General features: G+C 53.4%; 1 protein-coding gene across 1 annotated transcript; it reads left to right on the forward strand.

Annotated features, from left to right (window-relative positions):
• Window positions 1–895: 895 nt before the first annotated feature.
• Window positions 896–13420, forward strand: FAM78A (family with sequence similarity 78 member A). Its single transcript, XM_030961385.1, has 2 exons — window positions 896–1830; window positions 9089–13420. The coding sequence occupies exons 1-2, from the start codon at window positions 1568–1570 to the stop codon at window positions 9615–9617; spliced, it is 792 nt and encodes a 263-aa protein (XP_030817245.1). The 5' UTR covers window positions 896–1567; the 3' UTR covers window positions 9618–13420.
• The last annotated feature ends 798 nt before the right edge of the window (window positions 13421–14218 follow it).

The raw sequence follows: 14218 nt of genomic DNA on the forward strand, positions 1-14218 counted from the left end.
GGGGGGGCCCGGACCCGCAGCCGGTGCCGCCGCCGGGGCCGCGGGAGCCTCGGGCATGCGGCGCTCCCTGCCCGGGCAGCCGGCGGGGCACGCCCGGGGGCAGCGAGCGGCTGCGAGCGAGTTGCCGCAAAGTTTGACCCCGTTGCCTTTCTGATGCTGCGGCGAGCGGAGCGGGAGCCCCTCCTCGCCCCCCCGCGCCCCCGGCGAGGCTGAGCCCCGGGTGCACGAATGTATTGCGGGAGAGGAAGCCTGCGGCAGCCGGGAGGCGGAGGCACCGATCCTGCTCCGCTCACCTCCCCGGGCAGCCAGCAAAGAGGCGAAGGGAAAAAAAACCCAGCGAGAGAAGAAGAAGAAGAAGAAGAAGAAGAAGAAGAAGGAGCCTCCCCCCCGCCCCGCGCCGCTGCTCGCCCCCGCAGCGCAGGAGCCGGGGCTCGGCGGCGCGGCCGGGGCTCGCCGCGGCTCCCCGGGATGCTGTGACGCCCTGCGGGGCCCACGCGTGTGCGGGGCAGCCCCGCCGCCCGCCCATGAGCCCCGCCGGCTGAGCCGGCTCGCCCCGGAGCGGCGGCAGCAGCGGCAGCAGCAGCAGGAGGAGGAGGAGGAGGAGGAGGAGGAGGAAGGTCGGACACCCCTGCGGAGAGCCGCTCGCCGAGGAGGAGAAGGAGGAGGAGGAGGAAGGGGAGCGGCGGGGCCGGCGCCCCCCGGGCCGGAGCGTGGCGGGGGATGTCACGGGCGGCGGTGCCGCGGCGCTGAGCGGGCGCGGAGCGGCGCGGCCCCGGCGGGCGCGGGGGAGGCTCCATCGCCGCCTGCCCCGCTGCGCTCCCGGAGCCGCCGGCCCCACCGGCACCGCGCTCGTTGCCCTCCGCGTCCGGCTATTTCTAAGGGGAAGAGGAAAAAAAAAAAAAATTAATCCCCAAAGCGCAGACATCGCTGGCGGAGGAGCCTCCAGAATCGGAGATTTGGCGACTTTTTGCATTTTCCAGCCGTCGTTTCTTTCTGTTATTATTGTAATTTTGTGCGAAAGGAAGTTATGAACAACTGCAAGTCAGGAAGTGGAAATCCACACCGGTTGTGACAAGCTGGGGCTAAAAACTATTTCATTATTTATATAGATGTGTCTATCAACATTCTGCTTTTCATCCAAAGAATAAAGGGAAATACCGGCTAGTCCTATGTTTGATGGTGAATGACAGACTGCATCTGAGCAAAGGAAGGACTAAATATATCAGCCAAGAACACCACCTTTATTTATTGAACTCAAGAGACTTTTTTTTAACCCAAAGACTGTTTGAGCAAGAGATTTAATGGGTCATTAAAAGGGGAAAAAAATTTTAAAGGCCCTTTTGCTTCTGAAGCGCAGCTAACCTCAAAAATAGAAGCAGTACTTGTAAGACAGATATTCGAATTAAGGCTTTACGTGATGAATTTTCTATCCTATGGATATCAGTTTTGAAATTACAAACCAAGAAGATCTGTAATTGATCTAGCACCAGACAATTTCAATGCCTAATATTCCCCAGGATTGCTGGAGTACCCTAGGAGCTGCGTCAGACTGTACTCGGGGTATGCCATGGGCTGTATTCAGAGTATTAGCTGCAAATCCAAAGTTTTCCGGGAGAGCATTTCAGTGGTTGAGGTGAAAGCCTCCATTGATCCCATTCCCACCAGCATTGACGAGTCCTCCAGCGTGGTGCTGCGCTACCGCACCCCTCACTTCCGAGCCTCTGCCCAGGTGTTGGTGCCCCCTCTCCCCAAGAAGGAGACCTGGATCGTGGGCTGGATCCAGGCTTGCAGCCACATGGAGTTCTACAATCACTACGGGGACCAGGGGATGTGAGTATTCCCGAGGGGAGGGCGCGTGTGGCGGGAAGAGGGAGAGGCAGGACCGCGGCCTGCTTGGGAAATAGTGGATTAGGCCAAAAATTATAATCCGTATTTAAAAACCCAGCCCCTCCGAAACTTAACAGGACTTTGGCATGTGTTTAAAATACAGGAGAGCTTGTGCCTTCCCTTTCAAAGTGTGGGTGTTCTTCTCCTCGAGTGGGAATTTGCCCAAGCCCCAACCAAACCCCACTTGTTCTGGTGGGAACCCAAAAGCAAAGCTCTTCCACAAAAGCTCTTGGGCTGCACAGGAGATCCTGAAACGCCGGGAGCAGCCCTGCCACACCAGGCACCCCTGCTTTGATGGGTGTTGGACACGAGTGGCTCTCCTGACCTCCAGCTCCTCTTGCCTGCATCCCTCCCCATGCCAAAAGTGCCCATTGAGGAGCCCCAGGGAGAGCCCAGGGCTGACACTTGTGGCACGGAGCCGTCCCTGGAGTGCTCTGCTGCTGCTGCTGCTGCTGCTGCTGCTGCTGCTGCGCTGCTGCTGCTGCTGCTGCTGCAGTGAGCTGTGGCTGAGAGCTCATAGCCCACCAGCTCTGGGAGCACATTGAACGTCACAGGAGGAATCCTGCTTGCTTTGCCCACAGCAGCAGGCAGCCCACGGGAAAGCACAAGCTGGATTTAACCCCTTGGTAATTAAACCGTCTGCATCACCTTGGAGCAGGGTGCGGATTTCACGTTACCTTCCTCCGTGGCTAATGTGAATGGGAATATATGGGTGTATATGAGAGGTGGGAGGAATCCAGGGGCTGCTTGCACACCAAGAATCCCCGTGCTACTGGTCAGACAGTCATAGTGAGACAGGAATGAGTCAAATCAGAATGTCACCTCCCTGCCAAGAGAAGTCATCTCTCCCCAGCTTGTTCGCCAAACGTTGCAGGCTTTGGCCCACAGCTCAGTCAGCCCCAGCACCTGATCCCCAAATGCCTGCACAGAACAGCAATTCTGCAACTCACGGTGCTGGGCAGCACAGGTGCAGCCTCCTGGTGCAGCAGAAATGTGTCTGTCCAGCCATGGGGACAGAACCTGACCGTGCTGGCAGATGGGTCAGTGGCTGGAGCTGCTGATGCTGCCCAGTCTCTGGGGCTGAGGGAGGAAGGACGGGAAGGTCAGGTCTGAGAATCCTCTTCCTGCTCATGCCGAGTGCCCCGAGCCAGGGAGATGCTGGCTCAGCCCCTGAGGGTTCTTCTGGGCAGCTTAAAAAATCCCTGAATGAGGAGTGCTGGGGGAGGTGGGCTGGAGAGCAGGAATGAGTGAATGCAGCACCTTCCTGACAGCCTGAACATCTGCACGCACAGCCTGGCCCCCCTTCCCTTCCCTTCCCTTCCCTTCCCTTCCCTTCCCTTCCCTTCCCTTCCCTTCCCTTCCCTTCCCTTCCCTTCCCTTCCCTTCCCTTCCCTTCCCTTCCCTTCCCTTCCCTTCCCTTCCCTTCCCTTCCCTTCCCTTCCCTTCCCTTCCCTCTCACGGACCCGAGGGAAGGAGGAGCAGCCCCAGGTGACAAGCTGCCCCCCCTCCTGTCCCCATGTCCCCTCTCTGCTCAAGCAGAAAGTTTCCTGAGATGCAAACAGGTACCTGGCAAACAGCAGCAGTGCAGGCTGATCGTGATTTTAAAAGTATTTACAGCAGGCCTGAAATCTGTAGGCTTTCTTGGCTCTAACAGCATCTTTAGCAAGGACAATTTGTTGCTCAGATGTTCCCAATTGCAGGCCTTTAGATTTGCATGTGTAATTCTCAGGCTCATTTAGGAATCCTGTCTTTAGCCACCAGCTGCAAAGGAAAAATAGAAAAGTCCACTTTATATAAATACAGCTCAGATGCACTGAAATAGAGGGGACTGGGCACAGAGTGGTGCTGCCAGTCCTGCTCTGGGCTGCAAACCTCAGTGTGGCCTTTTATTTCCCTGCACCTGAGTTTCCCTGTGTTTAAAATGAGGATTTGGTACAGCCTGCCCTTGCTGGAATGTTTTGGGACAAAAAAGAAAAGGAAAAAACAAAAGAAGGAGTAGTAGGTGCTGCTGTAAACTGGTAGAATTGAACACTGCAGCTATGTATGAGAGCTTTTAGCTAGAAAATCATGGAAACAAAGATTTTTCCCTAGGAGGTTCACTGACATTTAACTGATTTAAAAAAAAAAAAAAAGTTACCCAAACACAAGCAGGAATTGGTCTGTTCCTGCACTCTCTTTCTATAGACTCATTGCCATCTGAAGGCTATAAATAAAGGCATTTAGGAGGAAAGGCCTCTTCAATGCCATTGAAACGTGGGCTTGGAAGACCATTACAGAGAGGAGAGAGAGACAGGACACAAAGCTGAGAGAGAGGATGGGCCAAGGCTTCAGCTGGTGTAACTCGATGTAATCCCTCTGACCTCCACAGAGCTGCATCGATTGATGCCAGCAGAGTCCCAACTTTCCATGGCAGGGAGAGGCCACTGCCACCTCCATGTTTTTAACCCCATGTGGTGACTGGCAAACAAAAACCCCCAAATAATCAAAAATCACTCATCCAGCCGAAGCACCAACACTTACAGCAGGCTTTGGATTAATTTTTCACTTCTCTGCTGGGAAGTTGTTAGCTGTGCATAAGCTGGCCATTACATTGAGGATGGAAACAGCTGAGAAATACTGGAGCAGATGGAGCTGTGCATAATGCTGCTATAGGGATGGGAGTACAGAGGGGATAATTTAGACACGCACGTTTAAAGTGGCACTGACAATTTGGGGGCTAAATGCAGCATTTTTAAATTTAAAGGGACAGAGTTAGAGCTCAGCTAACACATAAGTGCTGGCATTACTTTACATGTGAGGATTTTACCCTTGTCCTTAGGGAAGGATCTGCTGTGCAGAGGGAGGCAGCAGGATCAGGCCAGAGCTGTGGCCTGAGCAGCAGCAGCTGGACCAGGTCCCTGCTGGCATCTGCTGGGGTGGGTGCTGGTTTCTGCACCTGGAGGAACCTGTGCCAGCTCTGGGCCGTGCTGGAATGGCATTATCCAGCCTCCTTCATCTCCATGGAGATGTGCAAGAAGCTGTGCAGATGGAGATATGCAAAAGAGAGAGATAAATAAATTGGAGTTGGAATTTGATCAGCCAGGAATCAGGAGAAGTTTTCCTGTGGATGTTTCTCCCCCTGGAAGACCTGATGGGGCACTTGCATCCTTACATCATCACCTCATCTTCCCAGGCATCTCTCCCCGGTGAGATTAAATCTTCCATGCCCTGCAGCAGGGACATAATGAACTCAGATTGTCAAGAGAATAAACCCCCAGTCCCCAGGAGGGAGGACACAATCAAAAAAACCACAAGGGCATCTTTTCCAAAGAAAGTGGAGGGAGGTCAGTTCACTGTGGGAATTTTCTCCTCCAGGGATTCAGAGGACAAGGCTTTGCTGCCCTGCAGTGGCCCCAGGATCTCACTTGTGCTGTAGCACCCACCTTAGCCAGTTCCATGGGTTGTCCAGTTGCATTTGAGTCTGCTCCCCTAAACCAGCAGGAATTGTTCCCTTTTTCCTAATGCCAGTTTTGTGTCAGTTCTACTCCCTGACCCAGCCCCAAACACTGCTGCTGGTTCAGGAGATGAGGCAGGAACACGCAGCTGGCGGGTGGGAGGAAGAGGGACCACAGCAGCACAGCTCTGTCAGCTGGGGAGCAACATCTTAAATTTCCTTCCTGTTCTTCACTCTAACCCTGCCTTGACTTGCCTGACATGCTGGAAAAGGTGAGAGAGGCACTGTAAAGGAGAATTTAAAATTAAGCAGCTCTGGCTATCAGGTTTTCTTTCTCTCAGTGGGTCCCCAGTGCAGGCCAGTGGTGGAGGGAGGCAGGAGCAGGGATGTGAAATGCCTGAGACAGAGTTTCACTACACCCACACATGGCCCTGGTCCCTGCACCAGGCAGGGGCTGTGTCCCAGAGGGGCTGCTCTTATTTAGGGAGCTTGGAGAGGAAGGTGTTGGAAAGCAGAAGGTTGTGCAAGTCCATCTGGCCTGTGACTAATTAGGAGCTGGCTTTAGGCAATTAGAGCTGAGGTTGCAGTAGTGCCTGGTGCCTGTCTGGAAAGGTTACCTGGATGTTCCCCACTGCTGGATGCCCAGGGCTGGCTTTGCTGTCACTGCCCTGCTGGGTGCTGTGGGACAGACATCTGGGAGCTCAGGAAGAGCTGGGGGATTCGTTCTGTGTGACAGAAGAGGAAAAAAGTGTCTGAATGAGAACTGGGAAGCTAAAACCTACACAAAGCTGCTTGGCTGTCAGCAGCAGGGCTCTGCTTGTACCACAAGAAATAGCTCAAAGTTCCTTCTGGTAGCAAGAAGACATTTAGGAGAGGTTTCTTGGCAGCTCCAGGCTCTGGTGGTGCCCACACTGGCTCTGAAGGTTTCAGAAGAGGCAGAAACAGGCCTGTCAGTGTTGTGAGGCAGAACCTACTGATCTTGGAGCTGATCAGTGAACCCACGAAATCAGATAGCTTGGTTTCTTTTCATGCCTCCTTCCTGCTATTGTCAGCAAAGTGTTTACTGGGCACTTTCTGGTCTCTCCTTGGCTCGACACTACCAGAGAAAGATGCTGATGCAGCCAGAGATCATTCCACAGCATTCTTTCCAAAATCATCTAGTTGTTGGCATATTGTTTAGCATGGACACGCTCTGCAGGCAGAGGCTGCCAGCCTGGCTGGCCCAGAGGCTTTGCTGGAGCATCAGGAGAGGGACAATCACCAGCAGCAGCCACCATGCAGCCTCTGCTCTGCTCCAGTCATGGGATCATCATGAGGCCTCGTTTTTCTGCTTGTTCCAGGCAGAGCAGATGAAGCATGATGGTTTTGAAACCCTGGGGTTAACCACACTGGCTAGAATTAGGCACAGCGTGCTCTCTGAAGAAACACAGGCTGGTGTCTCCTTCCCCATTCCTGCCCACGCCTTTCCTCAAGCTGGGTGTCCTCCTGGGCCACCCTGAGCCCAGCCACACTCAGCTTTGTCCTGGGATGCTGCAGGCTCTGCAGGCACCATCCTGCTCAGGCCCTGACAGCTCCACCCTCGTGCTCTTGTTTAAATCGCCAGAAGCTCCTGCAATTCCATCCTGACCTGGGGCACTGGGAATGAAGATGGGGACAAGCAGATCTTAGAGGACCTGCATTTACTGAGCATACTCTGCCAGTTCTGCTACCATTCAGCCAGCAGCTCTGATCTGAGCAGGCTGGAGCAGCCCAGGAGGGTTCTCACCCTCTGTGGCGTCTCAGCTCCTGGTTTGGCACCTCGGTACCTGCAGAGATGCTGTGGCTGCACCACGCTGTCACCTCAGAGCCAACCTCTGCCACATCTCAGCCCTGGGTGACAGCCAGGCTGACTACCAGCCACTGTCTGAATGGAAAGTAATCCTAAACCAGCAGCTGAAAGGGAGAGGAGAGCCCCCAGATGGGGTTTCGGAGCTGGGCTGTGCAGCAGGGAGGGGTGGGGGCTGCAGAGCAGGACCTCCACTCATGCATCAGCATGGGCTGGGTCACTCAGCATCCCCTGAGCCTTCCTTGAGCCATCCCTGAGCCATCCCTGAGCCTGCCTGAGCCATCCCTGAGCCTGCCCTGAGCCTTCCCCTGCCCAGCTCTGCCTGAAGGGCGCGAGGGGTGGTGAGCCAGGATGACTCCGGTTTGCAGAGCAGAGCATATAAACATCTCTGCAGTGCACAAGGGTCCTGGCAGGACTGCTCAGGGATCTCCTTTTGGCTGCCTTCAGTAAAAATTTTCTTCCAGGGAAAGGACTCCCTCTGCCTGCTGGCGATGAGCTCGGGAGGAAGGGATTGCTGCAGCTGCGGTGCCGTAGCTGACAGCAGCCTGTAAATCTGAGCAGGGAGATGTTGTGCTTGCATAACCCCTGCTCCTGCGGCTCACAGCATCCCTGCAGCCCCTGCTCCTGCAGCCCCCGGGGCACCCCACCTCCTGTCTCACACTTCATCCCCCGTGGGGAGGTGTTTGCCAGGACCCCCTGCTTGCATGAAAAAAAAAGATAAATGAGACCTTTAAATCCCCCGTGGTATCCTCTAGCCAGAGCCAGCCACAGCTAAGTGCTGAACGATCCAGCGGGTGCAAACATGGAGGCACTTCACGGTCATTAACTAATTAACAGTCAAAACAGCCTTATGAGACAGTCGCATCTCCCTGGCCAGAGCAGCTCATCCCAGAGCTGTGTAAGAGCCAGCCAGGCCGACCAGTACCCCCAGCCACAGCCTCCTCTGCAATCAAGGGGCTATTTTAAGCTGCAGCACCAGACTTATGAAAGGCTTGGACAGTCACCCTGACCCTGACGAGCCTCAGGGCGTCCCCTCTGTGTCTCTCCAAGATAAATCATTTCCCATGTCCCAGCCTGCAGCAGGGAGCCACAAGGTTTGGGGGACTGGAGCACAGCCAGTGCTATGGCAGGGTCAGGTGGGAACATCACTGCTGCTGCCACCAGTCCCTGCTGCTGCCACCCAGTCCCTTCTGCCACCTTCATTGCTGAGACACCATCCCTGGGTGGTGAGGAGTGCTGATTCATGACCAGGAGGGAGAAGGTACATCAGAGGCACCTCTGCCAGCCTGGTTTTTAAAAGACTGTCCTTAAAACAGCTGCTGTGCACTGAGCAAGCAATCTGTGGTTGTGCCGTCTCAGAGCAAACATCCAGCCCTTCTTCTGAGACATTTACAGCAGTTTGCCTCTATTGGCAAATCTAATATTGAAAATTAAATTGGAAGCTAATGAAAAAACCCACTCCAAGTTGTGCATCAAGCAGTACAAGGTGACAGGGGAGTGTTTTCACTCACATTCCTGCTGCCAGCACTGACCTTTCTGTCCCTCTCGCAGGCGAGCGGCGCGGGCAGTTTTACAAGCAGCTCCACCTGGGGCTCTCTGATTACTGTAACACCATCCCCAGCCCAGAGCCTGGAGTGCAGCCCTCGAGCTGGGTCCTTCCAAGGGCTGCAGGAGGATGGGTTACACTTCCAGAGCCAGGCAGACAGCGGGGAGGGACAGTGGCTCATCCAGAGAGAAATTTAGGGGATGAACAGGCCTGACGAGAAGGATGCTTTTAATGGCAGGGATGAGCTCTTTGAGCAGGATGGCACAAAGGGCACAAATTCCGGTAAAAACTGGAGAGGGAATGCATCCACAGCTCTTCCCTCTCCTTTCTAAAATCCAGCATGTTTCTAAACTAATTAATTAATTCATTATCCATGATTTGCTATTGATTATGGCAGGTCAAGCTGGGAGCTTCCAGATCTACTGGACGGTAAAATCCAGGCCATCAGTGACTCAGATGGAGTGAACTATCCCTGGTATGGGAACACCACAGAAACCTGCACCATCGTGGGTCCCACCAAGAAGGAGTCCAAGTTCAACATCAGCATGAACGACAACTTCTACCCCAGCGTGACGTGGGCCGTGCCCGTCAGCGACAGCAACGTGGCCAAGCTCACCAGCATCCACCGGGATCAGAGCTTCACCACCTGGCTGGTGGCAACCAACACGGCCACCAACGAGATGGTGACCTTGCAGACTATCAAATGGCGCATGAGGCTGGGCATCGAGGTGAACCCCAGCAGGCCCCTGGGGCAGCGTGCCAAGCTGCAGGAGCCCTCTGCCCAAGAGCAGCCCCAGGTCCTCAGCAAGAATGAGCCAATACCACCCAGTGCCCTTGTCAAACCCAATGCCAATGATGCTCAGGTACTCATGTGGAGGCCAAAGGATGGACCACCACTCGTGGTGATACCCCCAAAACATCGATAATGCACGCCTGGCGTCCTGGCACTGAGAGGGAGAAAATAAACCCGAAGCAAAACAATCACTTAGGTATTAGGATACACACCTATAATCTGAGCAAAATCTAAATGCACTTTTTATTCATTCAACAAATGCAACCATTCTACCTTCTCCCATTGGGACGGATTTCACTGTGCTAAAGCTAAAGAGGAGACCTTGGACTGGGTCTGTCTCATCACTGGATTCCTAAGGGAAGAAACTAACACTGATGTCTACCCTATAGCTTTTTTTTTCTTCCCTACTTTAGTTCCCGTTTGAACTTCAGTCTCATTAGCTTGTCCAGAACTGCCCAGAACAATAAGAACAATTTATTTGGGATTTTAAGAATTTTTTTTTCCTTTTTGGTTGAGAATGAAACAAGTTCCTGGAGCAAAAAGTTGACTATTTAAGATAAGGTATTTTTTTTTAAGCTGTAAGGTTCTGAGTTGCAAATCCAAGTCATGCGGCCTTATGTAGACTTTGCTTTGCATTGCCAAACTTTTGCCTTAAAGCTATGTTTGAAAACAAAAAAAACAACAAAAAACACCACCAGGCAGAATGTCCTTTCTACAGAATTCTGGAGAAAAAGTTTTGTAACAAGGAATAGATTGTCAGTGTGGCATGGGCTGATGGATAAAAAGGGCATGAAATTGGAAGAAGCAAGAAAATCCTCCTCTTTTTAAAACCTGGAACAAGGAAGCACGGAAACAATCTCAGTTTCAAAGCAATGCAAATAACAACCCTGCTGTCGGATGGCTCTCGAGGGGGAGCTCCCAGGCCACCTCTCCCTGCTTGGCAGGAGGCCTTGGAAGCTCCTCGTGCTGCTCACCCGTGGTGGTCTCAGCCTCCCGTTAGCAGTTCAACAGGGAATCACCTCACAGCTGGAATTGTGGCCCTGGGAGTCACCACCAGTCAAAGGGGGGATGTCCCACTGGGACATTTGTCTTTAGGACACACAGATGTTTTCCCAGCTAGCCCACAGCCTCACCTTCTCATGGATAAGAGCCAAGGGCTGGTGTGCCTGCTGCTGTTGGGTGAAGCTCTGTGGCCCCGTTTGCTGTGAAATCCCAATGACGGGGCTGTACAAGGAGTGGGGTGTCCAAAGGATCCTTCTGAAGTCACACAGGTGTCAGAGAGGGCAGATCTTACCCACTCAGCAAGCTCTGTAGTTCAGGAGCAGCTGCGTCTGAAAATAACAGGGACCCACTCCCAGCAAACACAGCAACAGCTGAGGAAAACTCTTCCTTCTGTGGTAACAAATCACATTGGGATTCACAGATCATTTTCTTCCCAATGACCTCATGACCTACCTGACTGTCAGGAACGAGGTACAGGCAGGGCCATGACACTGTCCCTGCCTGTCACGGCACAAACATCCACTGTAGCAAAGGGTAACGCATGAGAAGGTGCAGGCAGGGCAGCACCTGAGCCCTGGGTGTGGATCCTCAGCGAGGAAGGAGCATTTGGAGGAGGAGGAGGTGAAACCTGTAGCTTTTAATAAGGACCAGATGGCTGCTGAGATAACCAGATGCTCCTCTGCAGAGGAGGATGAGGCAGAAGAGCCTTTTGAATGGGAGGGAGGGGTTTGAAGGCAGAGGAAGTTCTGTGGTAGAGGTGGCATCTGGAGGCCAGGGCACAGGATGGGGAGTGGAGGATCTGCCCTGCTCCAGCACATGGCCTCAGGCAGATCAATTCCCTCTGCAGCTCCTTCCCCCAGAAAATATTTCTTCTTCCTATTAACAACTTGCCTCAAGAGCTGGGACTAAGGAGAGTTCTGCATGCCAGGTACAAGCCTGGCCCTGCTGAGCTGGTCTGAACAGGTCTCACAACCCCACACACGCTGCTCAAAATGCTCTCCCCATGGAGAGGCACCAATTAGCTGCTATTCCTACCCCCATCTTCCACACAGGACGTTACCAGCAAGAAATTATTCTTCCTCACTTCACAGCCACACCACCTCCTTTGGCAACAGGTTCAACACCAACTCCTGTCTGGGGAATGCACAGCCAGAAGTTGTGTCCCCCACCAAGACAGCCTCAAACCAGCAAACAAGGATCCTGGGGCTCTGCAGCCATTCCCCTGCCCGCAGGGGAGCCCACCCTCCTCATGCACCGGCTTTCAGAGATGCTCAGCCACGGAGCTGCTCCTTTCCACAGGCAGAGCTCCGAGGTGGGAAGTCCAGCTTGGAAACGAGTGGACTGGATCAAACCCAAATCCACAAGCCAAAGGGTGCCTCAGTCTCGGCTTTGGGACTATAAAGGATGAAGCTAGGGAGACTTGGACTTGCACAGTCACTCTCTGTATTAAACTCTGTTTTCTTACCTGGATTCAGATCCAACTATAGCTCCACTGGCACAGCCCTTTGGGACTTGTCTGTATTTTCTCCGAGGCAATACATGCAGAAGAGGACAAACTGTGAGCTGTGGGTGAATAGCTGATGATGCTCTCATGCATCTTGGCTGCTGCTGAGTCCCATGGGTGGGAGCAGAAGGGGGATTTGTGTCTGGTATTCACTTTGTCTCCAGGTGCTGAGTACTTTGAGTTCTCACTGATGTCAGCCTGGGTCAAAGGAATTGGACCCAGTTGTCTTAATTAGCTGCACAAAGAAATTCCAAGGAAAGATTTCTTCTCAGTCACCAAAAACCACATTCAGGGAACACCTATGTCCTTTTCCACTTAGCTTTGTGTTGGACTTAGTCTCCCAGTGCATTAAGCAAGTCTGGTTCCTCCTATTCCCTCTACCTGGTGGACTGGATACATCCATGCAATTTGATAGTAACCTCCTGGCTAATTTGTCCTGTTGCACTGAACAGACCCAGCTGAGCAGTAAATACAAAATTCAGATTTCACTCTGGGGTCGGCTTTGCATGGACTTCTCCCTTCCCAAAGAATGCCTTTATCCCGTGCCTAGGTCGAAATGTGCCCCCTCACCTCCATCTGCATCCCCAGACACGGCAGAGAGAGTGATGCTGCCTCTTTGGAGATTTCATGCATCGTGATTAAAAGTGATGTTTTTCCAATGCTGCTTCATTACAAAACTGATGGGGACAGATTGTCTGTAACAGGAAGGATGGCTGGAAGTAACAGGGGCTCTGAGACACCGCTGTTGCTAAGGCTGGTGGTTAGAACAGGGATTGATTGACAGGGTTCCAGTGGGGACTTAAATGTCTGGGGACCCAGGGCAGAGCAGCAAATGAGCAGAAGTGAATCAAGCTTCTTCTCTGGCAGCTTTTGGCAGAACCAGGAATACACAAAGGATACACTGGGAAGGTGCTGAGGCACCGACACGGCAAACACGGGTGAACGTGAGCGTGTCTGTGCCTCACCCTTCCCATCCGTGATGCTCTCAGCTCTTTATAGACCCAAACCCCCACAGGGGCTCAGAGTGCAGCCTGGCCATCCTGTCACAGCCCTGTCGTGGTCCAGGGTGGGCAGCAGCCCTGGCCCAGACCCTCACCTGCCCCCAGGGGCTGCTTGGTGACCAAGGCACCAAGTAGGTTGCGGACCTCGTGGTTCTCCTTCCCTACCCTTGACACCGAGATGAGCGTGGGAGGAGAGGGGCAGCCCCTCGGGGAGTCAGCACAGACCCTCAGCAGCCTTGGGGAGGGGTAGGGACCTGTCGAGCCGGCGCCAGGCTGGGTCCAGCCCGGGGGGAAGGCGAGGCACCGCCGGCCCTCCTGCCCTGGCTCCCGGCGCAGCAATAAGAATCGTCCTTGGTCTTGCAGAGATACTGTGAAAACAAAACCAAGATGTACCGAGTCTGGACACTTACAGAGATGTAAAATACAAAACCCTGCTTTTATAACAGAGAAATAAAGTGAAATTTTCAAACGTGTCTGCCTGGAGTCGTTTGGGCGGTGGCTGTTTTTTAAACAAATAGCTCTGCGCTCACGTTTAGAGGCAGCGATAAATACCCTATTACCACCAGTTCTCTCTCGTGTCAGCTCTTGGGCTGCAGCAGACAGAGCCAGGAGGTTTCTGGTGAGAAACACCAGCCAACAATCTGCATTTTTCATCACCAGCCTGCTGTGCATTGGGGGCAGCCGGGGCCGGGCTGGTCGGCGCAGGCAGCGGCTGAACTTCCGCACGCTTCGGTTTCCTGACACCGCTGGCTCATTTAGCAAAACCCCGGCCAGATGTTCACTGAAAATACCACATCTGGAGAGAGGCAGCAGCGCAGAGCCCTGGGCAGGGGAGAGGGTGAAAGATGCTGCAGTCCATGATTGGTTTTCAAACACCACCTGTACTCATTCCGTTATTCTCTGCCTGCCCCCGAAAATGTTCACGTTCAGGTTTTGTTTGCTTTCCAGTAAAGGAAAGTGCTGAGTTTTGGAGAGCAGGGAGTGCCTGGCCAAGCAGCCAGCACAGCTCCACTGCTGATCTCTTAAACCCACTGGTATCTTCCACCTCCATGCTCCAGCTCCTCCTGCCACAGCCTGACCCCACTGCAGGCTCCCATCCATCCCACTGGCTCTGCCCAAGCAAGACACAGGTTTCTCCTTTTCACATTGTTTTGGTCTTTGAGAAGTTTTGCTGGTCTCTGATCCAGCTGGGAAAGCAGCATCCAAGCTTCTCCAAAAAGCACCAGA

The sequence above is a fragment of the Camarhynchus parvulus genome, chromosome 17 (assembly GCF_901933205.1).
Source record: "Camarhynchus parvulus chromosome 17, STF_HiC, whole genome shotgun sequence".
In the NCBI taxonomy this organism is placed as follows: domain Eukaryota; kingdom Metazoa; phylum Chordata; class Aves; order Passeriformes; family Thraupidae; genus Camarhynchus; species Camarhynchus parvulus.